Below are 15,902 nucleotides of genomic sequence, written 5' to 3'. Positions count from 1 at the left end.
TTCTAGTGCAACCTTTATTTTAAACTGAGACTGAAAGAGGTGAAGCATCTTTTCATAAGAACACGCAGCTTTTATTAGACATACTTGAACCTGACAGACCAATAGTTTATACTATTTTACCCGGTGGATAATAAAGTTATTTTTATTTGTTTTGCCGCTGTTTATGATTTGTGGAAAAGGAGGACAGGTTTAAGCTATATAATCTGATAGATAATGCTGTTACTTACAAGGCTGGATTTTATATTAAAATTAGCATCTTAAGCTATATGACCCAAGGTACATTTTAACATTTGAAAACGAAAGTGGTCCTTGGCTTTTTCCTGAGCCTTCGTGTTCTGTTTGTCATACTCACATAGCTGGAGTATTTCCAAAGAGGTGGTTTACACTGGGGCTGTAGGTTTGAGCTGCCCTTTAGCCATAACTTAACCATGGAATTCTGCCTCCTGGATAATACCACACTATTTCTGGACATGGGTGAACTGCTTGCTAGATGAGTTATTTGACTGTAAGGATAAGTTCTTTTGTGCTACCTCAAATCAGAGGTGTGGTTATGAGTGACAAGGGGAGTCCAAGAACAGGAGCTATAATATAACCAGGTATCATGGAGGCTGTACTAGGGTGTGACAAACTGCAGGGATTTGAACAGTGGAAGTTACTAATTATCCATTGTAATCTCCCACCATTGTCATGACTCAGTTTGTATAGTTTTCATATTTCTAGTTAAATTCCAGAGAGAGGGAATTTGATTGACCCAGTTCATCTTTTAACACCTAGCTGTGACATAGGTCATCCTAATGATAGGGCCCTAGAATCCTTGACTACTTAGTAAAAGAAGTTATAGGGCCAGGTGTAGTGGCTTATGACTGTAATCCAAGTACTTTTGGAGGCCGAGGCAGGTAGATCACTTGAGCCCAGGAGTTCAAGACCAGTCTGGGAAACATGGTGAAATGCCATCTCTACAAAAAATGCAAAAAATTAGCTGTGCATGATGACATATGCCTGTAGTCCCAGCTACTTGGGAGCTGAGGTGGGAGGATCACCTGTGCCTGGGGAGGTAAAGAGGCTGCAGTAAGCCAAGATTGTGCCACACTACACTCCAGCCTGGGCAACCGAGTGAGACCCTGTCTTAAAAAAAAAGAAAAAGAGAATTCTGTTTCCTTTAGCATGCAGCTGTGAATGTGGCCACTAGGGGATAAGATGGACATGACAAGCTTGAAGATAGATAGCATAACCTCCCTCATTGCCCACTGGGAGAATATCACATCTCCAAAGTTGCTGTCACTGGAGCTACCAAAAAATATTTATCCACCCTGAGCCTTCTACCCCTTGTTCTGCACTAAGAGCTGATCCTGATACTGCAATAGCCTCACCTTTCATAGTGGGACAGAGAATATGAGCCCAGGGAAAGGAGCTGGCTTCTGCTGTTCAATGAGCACAGCTATGCTACCATTGTTGAGGCCTCTTGGGCAAAGGCAATGATGGCAGCCAGCTACAGATATTGTACAGGAGTTTGGCCATCTGGCTCTGAAACTGTTTTGAGAAGCCAATGATGCTGGCAGTGGAATGGAGGAGGCTGTCATTCTCAGCTTACCGGGCAGCTTACAGTGTTAGCTTCAGCAGTCTAGGGGCACAGGGTCCAGGTGAACAGAAATAATAGGCACACAGCTTTATACAAGAGTGACCAAACCCTTGTGCACTAATGATTCCCACTCACTTTTAGAAAAGTTTGTATTCCTGAATGGCTATTTCTACTGGTGATTCTGTACGTCCTCTGCACTGCTTGGCTAGCTTGCCCTCTTGGTCCTCTTGACCTCTTGATCCTCTTGACTAAGGTCATGTAGTTGTGGAAGTTTATGCAGTACCAGCATGGTTTGTGAACCTGGCACAAGCCAGGCCACATACTATTCGGATTGAACACAAGCCAGGTAGCTAAGGAGATACTGCTTGAGGAACAAGGAAGAGGAATCTACTTTGAGTGGGCAAAAACAGGCCATTGTGGAGCTGCAGTGGGCTGCAGTGTAGCATTTATTTCTTCTTCCTTCAACTTGTCTAAATCTCGCTTTGGAAAGGAAAGTTTTCAAACTTCACATTTTTTCCCTTGTAGCATAACTTGAATGGAAATAAGTCAGTGTTGTTTTAGGCCAGATTCCAAGTTTTTCCACCTTCTGAGTTATGTAAACTGATCAAGTTGGGAAGCCAAGGGTTTTAGCCTGTATTTAACCTTTTGCAGTTTGTCATCTTTTGAGTAACATTCTGTCTTCCTTTAAAAAAAAAAAAAATCAGGTCCTGGCTTATAGTGCTCACACTGTTTGGTGATTTATGAATCTTATATTTTAATATTTTACTTGATTGTGGTTTTCATACCCAGGAAGGATTTTTTTGTAAAAACATGGAAACTGCATTGTGTGATAGCAAGGGTGGGCTTTGTGTTTTGTTTTGTTCTGTTTTGACAGATGGAGTTCATCTATCTTTGCTTTTAAAAGCTTAGCACACTCTCAGTTTACACTTTTATAAACACTTGTCTCTTCTGCATTGTATTGAAGATGAACTATAAAGTTAGTCTTTGCTTTCAAAGCATTTATAGTTTGAGGGACTGTACAGAAAGAAGTCATTAGGAATATATAGGCCACAGGACAAAGCTTCAGCAGCCACATAAATAACATAAACATCTTGTTCAAGATCACATAAGTACACACTGTGCTATGAGCAGGCAGAGGTGATGGGGTGGGGGAAATGCTTTTTTAGTTCAGAGAAGTCATAACTCCTCCTGATGAGAACTTTTTTTGAGGAAAAAATAGACTTTAGGAACTGAAATGGAAGATGGAAATTTGGCAGACTGAGGCAGAGAGGATGTTTTAGAAGAGGGTATGGCTTGTTTTGGGACTTGCTGACGGTAGTTAGATAGGGCTAAGGCTATGAGCAGGTGAGACCAAGAGAGGATATGTTAATTGAAGAGTTAGGAATGGGAAGCCAGCTGGGAGGGTCTGGTGAAATTTTTTGAAAACTGAGACCAAAGACCTGGGTTGTCTTTCAAAAAAGAGAATGGCCCCATTTTAGTCTTGAGAAGAGTGGCACAGAAAAAACTAATTTGAAACAGCATTAAGAACTGATCAGAGGAATGTTAAAGTCCAGGGAGGAGAAGAAATGAGACTATCAAAGCTCAGGCAGTATATGCACAAGGCCAGACTAAAGCTTCATCTGTCTATAGGAGAGCATCACCTGGATTGAAACAGAGTTCCCTGGTTGTTTGCTGACTGAGGGATCGTAACAGGCAGTGGGGCATAAGCTAGGTTTGTGGACTCAGACATGGGCACCAGCATTTACTAGCTATATGACATTGAGCAAGTAATTTAACCTTTAAGCCTCAGTTTACTTATCTGAGTTACTACTACTCTTTGGGTTGTTAAGAGGATTATGTGAGGCAGTGCGTGTAAGCACCAATACAATACTTAGGCTTATTAGGTGTTAAATAATCTTAGGATTCTTGCCTGTGGTTTAAATGTAATGCTCAATAATAATAAAATTACCCAACTAGTTTGACCAGTTCTCTCCCACACCCCAGTCTGGTCTCAGTTTCCTTGGTCAGGTGCTTGTTTGAACTGACTGTGACTAGAACTGACAGATTGGCAGACTTCACAAGGACCTCTTTATATAGGGAATGTATGATTATGTAAACAGCAGATTTTAAGTCCAAATGCCCCAGGTCACTGCCCTGGACTGCAAGACTTTACTAAGAACACAGGAAGTAGATTACCAATTTTGAACTCTGAGGTGGTTCTACTCTGCCAGCTTATTTTCTTGTCCATTCCCAACTATTCCCACCCCTGCCGCCAAACAACAAACCCACAAAGAAAGTTACTAGTGTCACAGAAAACACAAAACAGGCTAGAATCAAGCCTCAGCCCCACACAGTAAATATTGTTAAAGAAATATGTTTAGTTTTGAATCTTAAGGGGAATGTTTAGGAATTCTTGCACTTAGGCAGTATCTATCTGCAGAGCTACCTCTACATCTTAACTTGGGTTAGTTGTTTGCCTTGGAATGTCTCCTCCGTGTTTTCAGTGTTTTCACCTGTCATACCATTAAGGTCTGGCCCCTGTGCCACCACCTACAGAAAACCTTTCCTGATTTCTCTATTCATGTCTTCTCTGAAAATGATCTTCTTTCTGTGAAGTCCAACTTTTAAAAATATGTTTACAAAAATACTTCTTAGGATCCTTAATGCATTGTTCCTAAGTTAGAGTTCTCTGTGTATTTATGCTATACTATCTTCTAGTGCTAGTGTATCAACTCCTTAAGAACAAGAATTTGCTCCTGATAGTATTCCCCTGCAGTGCGTAGATTACATAAGTGTTGAGTAAATCTTGGAGATCAGGTGTCCTCATTCGAGAGGAAAATGAATAAGAGATCCAGTTCAGAGACCTACAGTGAATGCTCTCCGCTGCAGGCAGGGATTGATGAGCTGCTTCAACTCTTCCCACCCACCACTCTCAATCCTATAATGAACTCTGCTCACTGTTCTCCAAGTGAGCCGACCCTTTGGCCTTTCCATGCCTTGGCCTGTGCACCTTCCTGAACTTGGAATGCCCTTACTTTCTGGAAAAGTAATCGGTTGCCGGCTCAGATATGGCCTTTGCTCTTTGATGTTCCCTGATATTTGGACAAATCTGCTCCCTTTTTTCCTCCCCGGTGTCCTGTAGGACATACCTCCAACATAACACTTTTAATGTTGCTTATTAGTTATTTACAGTCTGACTTTTTCTGGGTGAGGGTTCTTCTTTGGCTTGTTCATCTTTGCAACCTCAGTACTTAGCATCAAACCTGGCACCTCCTAAATGTTTTTGGTACCCTTGAATTGAATCCAAAAAAAGTCTCCTGAGGCAAACCAGGTAAGTCCTCTGACCTGAAAGCCAGGGTCAGAGAGAATGTTCAGGACAGACTGCCTGTGCCAAAAAAAGTCTGAACTCAGGCAGCTCTGGCTAGAGCAGTGCCCTCTAGGTTTCTCTAGGAAGGTCACTGGTAATAGGAAGCCTGATTTTGTGAGAGGAGAGAGTTGCCTCTCTGTCCAGGTCATGGACCTTTCCTTCTAGGGTTGGTCTCAATCTGAAACCAGCCATTCCTTGGTCTGCCATTTTATGAATGCTACAGTGGTTCTGGGCACAGCAACACAAGCTGATTTTTTTTTTCCATTTGTAGTTGGTACTTGAAACAAATACATCACTAATAGTATTAGTTGATTTTAAGAACTGTTGATTCTTTAAAAAAAAAAAAAAACTATACACCTCTTTTTAGAATGGGAGACCTTGTACTTTTTTTTCCACAAATTTTTATTTTGAAAAACGTCAAACCTACAAGAAAAAGCTCTAAAATATTACAGTGAAGCCACCTATGTAGCTTTCTTCTAGATTCACCAATTGTTAGCATTTTGCCACATTTGTGCGTGCATGTTCGCTCGCGCTCTCTTTCTCTTTCTCTCTCTCTCTCCCTCCCTCTCTCTCTCTATATATAAAAGATTGTGAGGCAGTGCATGTAAGCACCAATATAATACTTAGGCTTATTAGGTGTTAAGTAATCTTAGCATTCTTGCCTGTGATTTAAATGTAATGCTCAATAATAATGAAATTACCCAACTAGTTTGACCAGTTCTCTCCCACACCCCAGTCTGGTCTCAGTTTCCTTGGTCAGGTGCTTGTTTGAACTGAGCCATTCCCAAAAGCCATTTAAGAGTAGGTTGTAGGCCGGACGTGGTGGCTCACGCCTGTAATCCCAGCACTTTGGGAGGCCAAGGCGGGTGGATCATGAGGTCAAGAGATTAAGAACATCCTGGCCAACATGGTGAAACCTCGTCTCTACTAAAAATACAAAAAATTAGCTGGGTGTGGTGGCACGCACCTGTAGTCCCAGCTACTGGGGAGGCTGAGGCAGGAGAATCGCTTGAACCCTGGAGGTGGAGGTTGCGGTGAGCCGAGATTGTGCCACTGCACTCCAGCCTGGGTGATAGCGCGTGAGACTCCATCTAAAAAAAAAAAAAAGAGTAAGTTGTAGGCCGGGCACAGTGGCTCACGCCTGTAATCCCAGCACTTTGGGAGGCTGAGGCAGGTGGATCACCTGAGGTCAGGAGTTTGAGACCAGTCTGGCCAACATGGTGAAACATACTAATCATTGAACATACTAAAGGTTATTTCTTTTTCTTGCATATCCAGAAAACCCTCTTAATTTTATGCTTTTTCATCCAAGTCATGTACCATTTTTTTCTGAAACTAAATTAAAATACTCATTAAAAAAAAAAAAACTAAATGCAAGTTGTTGTATCTCTTCGAGTGGATCTTGGATTTAAAAAAAAAAACAAATTGCTAGGCCGGGCACAGCGGCTCATGCCTGTAATCCCAGCACTTTGGGAGGCCGAGGTGGGCGGATCACTAGGTCAGGAGATCAAGACCATCCTGGCTAACACGGTGAAACCCCGTCTCTACTAAAAATACAAAAAATTAGCTGGATTTTTTGTAATTTTCTGGATCTTCCTCTTGTGTCAGAAGCTATATATATATTTCCTCCTCAAAGCAGCTGCTCCAAGAACTAACTAGCCCTCTTTATCTCCCTCTAGCTGGGATAGACTAATTCCCCTCCACCCTCATCTCTCTTCTTTCAATAACACTGCATAGGTGTTAATGGCCTGGGCTCTCACCAATGAACAGAACCGTCCTTTAAGCCAGCAGCCCACAGGCAGTGGGACCCAAAGCCTCATCCCCAGTCCCCAGGGCAGAAGCCACAGAGCTGGTATTGTTTCCACTGTTTCAGGAAGAAGGAGCCAAAAGCTGACCCTCAGCACAAATCAAAGTCCAATATGGAAAGAGAATAACTGCTTCTAGTCCCAGGAGTAGGCAAGCTGTGGGCAAAAAAGTTTTTGCAGCCACCCCATCTTTAGAAACAAGGAGAAAACTAGACCCTTTTCCACTATTGTGGTCTACAAGGTACTCTACTGCTCCAAGGGGATCTGAAAGCGCAAAGGATCTAAACAAATAAGGAGAACTTTTCCCAGGCTGGAGATAAGAGTGACAAACAGAAAGATGGGTGAATGTAATAATGCATAAGAAGATGATGCTGGGAACCTCCATTCTTCATATGGGTGCCAGCCCTACAGAGGACAATACAGTAAGAACCAGGACAACCACTCCAGACTGGTATAGCTGGGGAATCTTCAGGCCTTTTCCTAGGTCCCACATCAAGTTTCAGACCCCATTCCAGGTATGATACATGAGAGGGAAGACGAGTGCAAACTTAGCTGTGTGGATCAGTGCTGGCCCCAGACACAGGGACTTCACGAGCTCCAAATAAAACTCAAAGTTCCCAGGGAGTAACAGGGCTGACATGCCAAAAAGAGAGGCTCCTGCACTCAAAGTAGTACCAGTGCTATGGTGGCAGATGGCCATCGCCATGGGAAGAGACCAACTATAGATAGTGACGCGGGGAGATACGGGACAGTTTAAACCTGTGTTCTTATTCCAGAACCGCTCCATCTCTTCTTTGGCCGTGGTTCCCAAAGGAACAGCATTTCTGATACAGAACTGAAGGCTAAAGTGGGCTCGGAGGCAATGTCGACCAACATGTCTCAGCAAGAGTGCAGCCATCTTGGGTTCCACATTTAGTTGTTATATCTCTTTAATCTCCTTTAATTTAGACAGTTTCCTAGGCTTTTTGTCTTTTATATCATTGGAAGAGTCCATGCCCATTGTTTTATAGAATATCCTTTAATATAGTTTTTATGGACTTTGGAGCAATTATATGTACATAGGCCTTAAATTATAGGACTAAAGCACAGGGTGACCACTTACTGCTATTAAAACAGTGTCAGACCGGGCACAGTGGCTCACACCTGTAATCTCAGCACTTTGGGAGGCCGGGGCTAGTGGATCACCTTAGGTCAGGAGTTCGACACCAGCCTGACCAACATGGTGAAACCCCATCGCTACTAAAAATGCAAAAATTAGCCGGGCGTGGTGGTGCACGCCTATAACCCCAGCTACTTGGGAGGCTGAGGCAGGAGAGTCACCTGAACCCAGGAGGCAGAGGTTGCAGTGAGCCGAGATCGCGCCATTGCACTCCAGCCTGGGCAACAAGAGCAAAACTCCGTCTCAAAACAAAAAAACTGTCAAATGGTCACTGTCACAAGGACATTTTAAAGGCAAGTTCTTTATGAGGGATATTGAAAAGTTTATCTTGACATTTTTAGATGAGATGGCATAAATTAATGGGCTCTGGAAACTGATCTGGTTTAATTCCAGATTTCATTCCTAGGTTTTAATCTGAGAATTCCCTTAACCTCTCTGAGCTTCATTTTCCTCATCTGTAAAATGGTAATAATAACAACTGTATTTACCTCATAGAGTTACTGTGAAGATAAAATGAGCTAACATGTACAATATTTATTAGCAAAGTGCCTAGAACATTGTGAGCATTTAGTACTTGATAGTTGTGGTAGTAGAGCTGTTGATAATTTGTACTAGGGATCAAGTATTAAAAAATTGTAACATGAAAAATTAGGTATTTAAGAGATCAGGAACCTTTGTTTTTGAAAGGTAGCCAAGAATGTTTTAGAGGTTGTTATACTTAATGTGTTCTCAGGTATTAAAAGAAAAAAATCGGCCAGGCGTGGTGGCTTATGCCTGTAATCCCAGCACTTTGGGAGGCCGAGGCGGGTGAATCATGAGGTCAGGAGTTCCACACCAGCCTGGCCAAGATGGTGAAACCCTGTCTCTACTAAAAATACAAAAATTAGCCAGGTATGGTGGTAGGCACCTGTAATCCCAGCTACTCGGGAGGCTGAGGCAGAGAATTGCTTGAACCTGGGAGGCGGAGGTTGCAGTGAGCCAAGATCGCACCACTGCACTCCAGCCTGGGTGACAGAGTGAGACCCTGTCTCAAATAAACAAAAAGAAAAAAAACATTTTAATTAAATTTACACTTCACACACCTGGTCAATGAAATGGAATTATCCTAATTAAGTTCCTCCCCAAACCTTGGTGTTCCTTTTTCTCCCAGAAAATTGCATTTGTCAATTTAGGATTGTTGAAAAAGAATCCCTCAGTGTTCTACCCTTCTTCCCCAACCTGTCTGGCATCAGTGGGAAAGCAAGGAATTTTCGGCCATCCATTCTACCTGTAACCCAGGGTTGTGTTGGTGACAGTGACTAGGAACTGCTCCTGTTCCCTCCAGAGCCATCTGCCTTCATAGACAGGCTTGGAGCTGAGGGCCTCTCATAGCTCACCACATCACTGAAGCCCCCACATACTTCTCAGGTTACCATTTCTGAAACTGGAAGAGTTTTATAATCATATTATCTGTTACTGGGTCAGAGGGCAAGAGAGAACAGAGGAAGTTGATAATTTTTTGGCCAAGTTTTTTTTTTTTTTTAATACCTTTCAAACTAATAGAGAAGCTCTATTTATAGGCATAATTGGCTTTTACTTTAAAAATGTATTAAAATCAGAAAATAATACTACATCTGACATTCTCGTGGGGGAAATGGCTAATCATGTATGAAAGCAGATATTCAGTCATCCACTGTTTGTTTGCAGTAATATTCAGCCTGTCATTCAAGTAACTTTAGGGCTTTTCTTCAGTATCTAGGTTACTTCTCTTTATTCACCAAATGCTTGTAAATGCAAAATAGAAAGTGCATATTATTAATTTGAATTCTAATGTTTATAATGAGACCATATGCAAAAACTTTAATTTTATCTATTACAGAAATAATTGAAAATGCAGTAAAAGAAAAATCAATGCTCACATAACTCCCTAGTTTATGAAATACGTTTGTATACATTATCTTACAACCTACATCTCTGTACGGTAATTGGGACAAATATTTGGTTTCTTCATTTGACAGAGAAGAGAGGCAAGATTCAGAAATGTTAATATTCAAGTTCATGGTTCTACCACTTACTGGGTGATCTTGAACTAGTCCCTTAATCACTCTGTGTAATTTCCTTAAATATGAAGCAGAATTCAAAATAGGGCCTACTGCATAGGGTGTGTGTGAAAATGAAATGAGTTAACTTAGAACAGTATCTGGTACACAGTAAATCTCAACAAATGTTAGCTATTAGCTGTTATTATCACACAGCTAGTAAATGTTAGGACTTGTACCCAAATCTAGAGCTTCTGTCTCCTAGTCCAGAACGCTTTTCATAGTACCATGTGCAATTTACCTTTTAGTAAATCATTGAATGAATTTCTGCCTCACATTGATCTTGTTATTCTTGAAGGGATCTTTTTCTACTTCGTTTACTTTGACTTTAAATTTCTCAAGATCAAAAGAGAAATGTGTTTGAAAGATTCTTCCTGATTTTTAAAAATCCTCTGATTTCTGTTGTCATCTGGGTTTGCTTGAACTCAATTGAAGTATCAGAAGGTGTTTTAGCAGGTGAAGATATCATAAAGTTGTTTTCAAGAGTGATTTTGGGTGTTTCTGGTGAATTTTGTTTTGGTTGGAAGGCCTAAAGTGGGAAGTAGAGTTGAAAGAAATTGTTGGACTACAGCCCAGATTTTGGGGGTTGGGGGGAGTTCAGCCATATCTCTTATCTGCAGTGCTGAGAGAATATTGCCGTTGCAGAGAATGGCAGCTTGGTGACCTCAGAGTAAAGATAATTGTTTTGACACAGGATTATTTATAGTAAAAGAGCCATCCTGAAGAAGTTGGTAAACTGTTATGGACCATTTCCTGGGAAAGGAAAAATTGTTTGTAGATATTTCTTTTGATAATAGTATTTGTAGCAGGCTTTTACTTGTGACTCCCAGTTGTTTTTACTCTATCTACTGCCAGTGTAGATATTTTATGGCTGAGAGATGGGCCTAAGTGAAAATCTGCATGCTTTTGTGGGAGCTACTCAGCTGCTGTAGGGAGACAACCGCCCTTTCTTTGGATGCCCAAGGTCAATGCAAAACTGGATTTGATGTGGAAGATTGCAGAGGGTGGGCAGTGATGTGCAGGAAAGATGGAGTCAGCCTGGAGGCCTTCTTGAGGCAAGGAATAAGAGAAAGCCCCAACTCACTGGGCATGCCCTATCACCAGGCCTTTTTGATGTGTGCATAATACAGTATATACATAGATGGGTACTTTGACTGCAGGATATTCAATATGCTTACAATCTTTGTAGATATCTGTACCAGTATTTAACCTGGTAAGACAGGAGGTTTTAAAGAACCTGCTGAGACCTCCTCTTTGTGATATTTGGACTATTTAACCCTCTTATTTCTAATATTATCTTTAGCAAGTAGAATTAATGTTCTCATATTAAGTGAAAATACTGAATTTTTAAGATTCCCTGGCACCTGATGATAGTTCAATACTGTTTGCAAAAGAGGATATGAAGAAATGATGTATTTATTATCTTTTCTAGTTTTGCAATCAGGTTTTATTTTTCCTGACTAGCCACCAACAGAATCTTCTGACCTATGCAGCATGAGACTAAAGCCCAGAAAACAGCTCTGGGTCCTAAAACCTTGGCAGTCTCTCTCTTGCAACTACATGGCTGCCCATTCAGTTTGGTGCCTTCCCCTGTGTGTTAGTTTCTGCCTGCTATGCTGGGGAGTGGCTGGTCTTTTTTTCTGCTGTATTTGCTTGGATGCTCTGTGTAGTAGATGGGCAGTTGGAGAAAAGGCTAAAAATGAATAGCCGTTATCCATTGCCACTGTCACTACATGTTGCCCAGGACTCCAGAGAGTTTTGCTTCTTAGCCAGTTGATTATGAATTAAACACCTCTGATGTGTGAGAATCTTCTGTATGTGGGGATTCGTATCCTTCTCTGCCATTTACCTTCTTCTGATATGCAGTGTACCAGAGGAGAACACTATTGATGATGGTTCCTTTGAGGTTAGTAGCAGAAGGAATGACAGCTGAGAGATTTAGCAAAGCTAGCAGGGTTGTAGAGAAGTTGAAAGCTTAGACTGGTTCATGATGGGCCTTTGCTCAGTTGTCATTTATGAATGCCAGTGTGGCCACGAGTGCCACAGGTGGGCCCTTGAATATCTGTTGCTCTCTTTAAAGTCTTTGCTGATTCTCCCAAGTTGGGCCTTTGCTCCTTAGGATTTCAGTGACACATTTTCCCCCACTTATCTCCCTCAGCTTTGTAGTGAGTAGTTAATTGTCTAAATGTTTCATGTACTTCGTAAGTTTCTTTACAAGAGGAACCTGGGGCCAGGCGTGGTGGCTCACACCTGTAATCCCAGCACTTTGGGAGGCCGAGGCGGGTGGATCACTTGAGGTCAGGAGTGTGAGACCAGCCTGGACAACATGGTGAAACCCTGTCTCTACTAAAAATACAAAAATTAGACAGATATGGTGGCGGGCACCTGTAATCCCAGCTACTTGGGTGGCTGAGACCTGAGAATCGCTTGAACCCGGGAGGCAGAAGTTGCAGTGAGCGAAGATCATACCACAGAGATTGCGCCACTGCACTGAGATTGAGTGACAGAGCAAGACTCCATCTCAAAAAAAAAAAAAAAAAAAGAGGAACCTGGTCTTGCTCATTTTAGTATTCTCATAAACCATGGATATGTCCCACTTGCATCAGTTACTTGGTAAATCTTATGGAATTAAACTGAACAAAACTGGCTGTGTCTATGGAAATCCTGCAGCTAGTATCCATTTTTCTAGACCTACTGTACTCTGCCAAGAGGGCATCCCTTAGAGAAGCAGAGCACCATCATCAGAAATAGCATGCAAAAGCACACCAGCTTATTGTTGGCCTTTTTAAAAACTTTTCATGAAGCTTTTTGTGTGTGTGTGTTTGTAACAAAGCTTTTTAAAAAAAAATGAGGGCAGGTGGACTCACCATTGGCCTTAGCCACAACTAACAAGTAGCCAGGAAACAGGCACCTCCTACTTTCCAATTTCTACCAAGCTCTAGGTAGAAAAGCTCTAGCTTTTTTTTTTTAAAAAAAAGCTTTGTTGAAATATCATTCACATACCATACAACTCACCAATGTGACATGTGCATGTCAGTGGTTTTCAGCATGTTTACAGAGTTGTGCAATCATCACCACAATCAATTTTAGAAAATGTATCATCCCAAAAAGAAACTCAGTGCCTATTCCCTCCAGCCTCCCCGTCCTAGGCAGCCATTAACCTATTTTTTGTCTTGATAGATTTGCTGGTTCTGGACATATTTTGTCTGGCTTCTTTCACTTAGCATAATATTTTCAAGGTTTATCCCTGTGGCATGTGGCCAGCCTAGAGCTTGGTAGAAATTGGAAAGCAGGTGGTGCTTGTTTCCTGGGTACTTGTTAGTTGTGGCTAAGGCTAATGGTGAGTCCACATGCCCTCATTAAGGACAACCAGATGTATTTAGTGGAAATTCCGTAGATGTGTTCTAAACTTGCTCCTGTGAGTAATTATAAAAATTAAGATAATATCAATGAGCACCTAACTTAGTTCCTGGACAAAGTCCCTTTGTCCCACTTGAACTTTTTCGATTTAGTAAAATTTGCCAAAATGAAACAACAGATAGTTTGTAATTGGTACTTTGAGTTTAATGTACTGATTCTCCCTTTTGTTTTTGCTCTCCCCAAGGCTATGCCTTTCTGCTGTTCCAGGAGGAAAGCTCAGTACAAGCTTTGATAGATGCCTGCCTGGAAGAAGATGGGAAACTGTACCTGTGTGTGTCAAGCCCCACCATCAAGGATAAGCCAGTAAGTAATACATGGCCAGCTGTTGCTTTTCCAGAGCACATAAGCGATTGGAATAGCTGACCTCCTCCTTCTGATAATGGAAATGCTGGTAACTAGGATCCTCTTACCCAGCTTGGCCTTGCTATGCAGTAGAGTTGGACTTTCGTTGGTGATGGGAAACTAATAATAAATTACTCAGTATTTCATTTTATACCTTTGGGACTGTGTGTAAACAAATATGTCCTTGTCTTTCACTTACAGCTATTTTAAGCTAATTCCTATTCAGAAATTCTGAATTGAGGTAAATAATGCTCTTAGCGGTTTTGGCAGCTGGTTTCCGTCATTATTTCAGATCAAGGACAGGAGTTATTTATTTTTGAAAAAGGTCATAATTGTTGATGTTTGTGTGCCTCTGAATGCAAGGCATTGTGCTGGGTGGTACCCACAGCTAGTTAAATAGAGCCTTCTGGGTCAGGAGCTTACACTGTAAAATGGATAGTTTCAACAGAGCAGGAGAGAGGAAGGGCAGATAACGTGGAGCTAAAACCATAATACAGAGTTTGTGGTTAACAGTTTGTGGCTTCTGAGCCAGAGTATGAGTGAGTAAGTCACTGGATAAGGGAGGAAGATTGTGTCCTTTCTCTGGCAGAAGAGATATCAGTGAAGAAGGGGCAAGATCATGTTCAGAGCAGAATAAAAGAACTTTGTTTATTTGACAGAAGTAGGGATCTCTGGGAAGTTGGCAGGGGTGGGGTGAGGTGAGTTTGTATGTCAAGGCTTCGTGCTAGGTGTGGCAAATAGAGCAAAAATATGACACAGGGTGTGCAAGAGACCAGAGCTATATATACCAGAGGGCTTGCAGCGGCCTCTGTATGACTAGCACCAGAAGTGTGGGGCCTACTTAGCAGCTAGGTTTATTTTCAGAAATGTGCATGGGGAAATAGTTGGATTGAATATAGAAGTTTGAGTGTTGACTCTTGCATTTAAATATCTGCTTGGCTTTGAATAAATCATCTAATCCTTGCTGAACTGTGGTTTCCTCACCTGGAAAATGGGAAGAAGAATCATTCTTCCCTGGGTTGTTGAGAGGCTCAGATAAGAGGAAAATGAATATGAAAGCATTTGGTAGAGGCCAGATACTTGTACAAATTTAACTGGCTAATGTTATCAGTCCTACGTAGGATTCAATAGAGCAAGATTAGAACTCACTTACATGGCAATATCTGTTGAGAAGGATGATGACATCTTGAACAGGGTTTGCGACTGTTTGCTAAAAAATGATATTGGGACTTGGCCACATATAAAGGGGAGAGTGCCGCACTTAAAGCAGAAGAGAGAACTACTAAAGAATGGGGATATTGAGAATATTCATTGGAGAGTAAGCAAATGATGCGGAAAAAGAGGCAAGGATTTTAGCCAGTATAAAAGTGTGACTGTAATTTTCAAATCTGGGGGGCTGTTGCCAAATTTTGGAGTGGTATGAGTTTAGAAAGTCTGTACCCAAAGAAGAAACAAGCCCCTCTCCACACACAAAAAAATCTGTACCCGGCCAGGTGCGGTGGCTCATGCCTGTAATCCCAGCACTTTGGGAGGCCGAGGTGGGCAGATCATGAGGTCAGGAGATCGAGACCATCCTGGCTAACATGGTGAAAACTGGTCTCTACTAAAAATACAAAAAAAAATAGCTGAGGGTGGTGGCATGTGCCTGTAATCCCAGCTACTTGGGAGGCTGAGGCAGTAGAATTGCTTGAACCTGGGAGGCGGAGGTTGCAGTGAGCCGAGATCGCGTCATTGCACTCCAACCTGGGCGACAGAGCAAGACTCCGTCTCAAAAAAAAAAATCTGTACCCAGTTTGATAGGGTCAGATATCTGAGAGGCAAATTCTCAACCTCCAGAGAGCCTCTGCTACTGGCATGTCAGTTGGAGAGAAGCTGGAGTGAGCTAGGAAGGTTTAAGATCACACGCTATAGGAGAGGATTAGAAATATATTTTTCTACATAAAAAGGCAGAGGGATAGTAGTACACATTGAGGTAGTTATGTCCACATAGGTTAAGAAGCTAGAGATGAGCACACAGAGTTTATATACCTTGGAAGAATCATGTCACTGGCTCTGTAGGGAAGGAGAATAACATGCCTTGTGGGACAAGCCTTCAGCTGGACAGGATGTCTCTTGAGCAGGGAGTGAGCAGCAGTAGTGGTCAGACGGAGGTGTTGTGGTGGCAATGCCATTA

The 15,902-nt window shown here is 41.9% G+C and overlaps 2 protein-coding genes across 8 annotated transcripts in view; one reads left to right on the top strand and one right to left on the bottom strand.

Moving 5' to 3' along the window:
• The window catches only part of CPEB3 (cytoplasmic polyadenylation element binding protein 3), a 242,406-nt gene that overhangs the window by 168,763 nt on the left and 57,741 nt on the right, over window positions 1-15,902 (top strand). For all 7 annotated transcript variants that reach the window (XM_050804449.1, XM_050804448.1, XM_050804444.1 and 4 more), the window contains one exon: window positions 13,572-13,690. In XM_050804449.1, coding sequence (XP_050660406.1) covers window positions 13,572-13,690 — 119 coding nt within the window. The remainder of the gene's footprint in view (window positions 1-13,571; window positions 13,691-15,902) is intronic.
• On the bottom strand, window positions 7,012-7,628 carry LOC126962850 (succinate dehydrogenase cytochrome b560 subunit, mitochondrial-like). The gene is made up of 2 exons (XM_050804452.1): window positions 7,390-7,628; window positions 7,012-7,225 (listed from the first exon to the last, which is right to left on the bottom strand). Exons 1-2 carry the CDS (start codon window positions 7,626-7,628, stop codon window positions 7,012-7,014), a joined length of 453 nt encoding a protein of 150 aa, XP_050660409.1.

The sequence above is a fragment of the Macaca thibetana genome, chromosome 9 (genome assembly GCF_024542745.1).
Source record: "Macaca thibetana thibetana isolate TM-01 chromosome 9, ASM2454274v1, whole genome shotgun sequence".
In the NCBI taxonomy this organism is placed as follows: domain Eukaryota; kingdom Metazoa; phylum Chordata; class Mammalia; order Primates; family Cercopithecidae; genus Macaca; species Macaca thibetana.
The sequence above is the reverse complement of the archived record's forward strand: the minus strand, read 5'-3'. Positions and strand labels throughout refer to the sequence as shown.

Excerpts from the sequence above, each read along its gene's own strand:
- LOC126962850 (XM_050804452.1), bottom strand. The coding sequence starts at position 7,628 with ATGGCTGCACTCTTGCTGAGACATGTTGGTCGACATTGCCTCCGAGCC. Across the intron at positions 7,226-7,389 it reads ACTGGTACTACTTTGAGTGC|TGATGTGGGACCTAGGAAAA; the intron begins AGGAGCCTCTCT and ends GGGTCTGAAACT.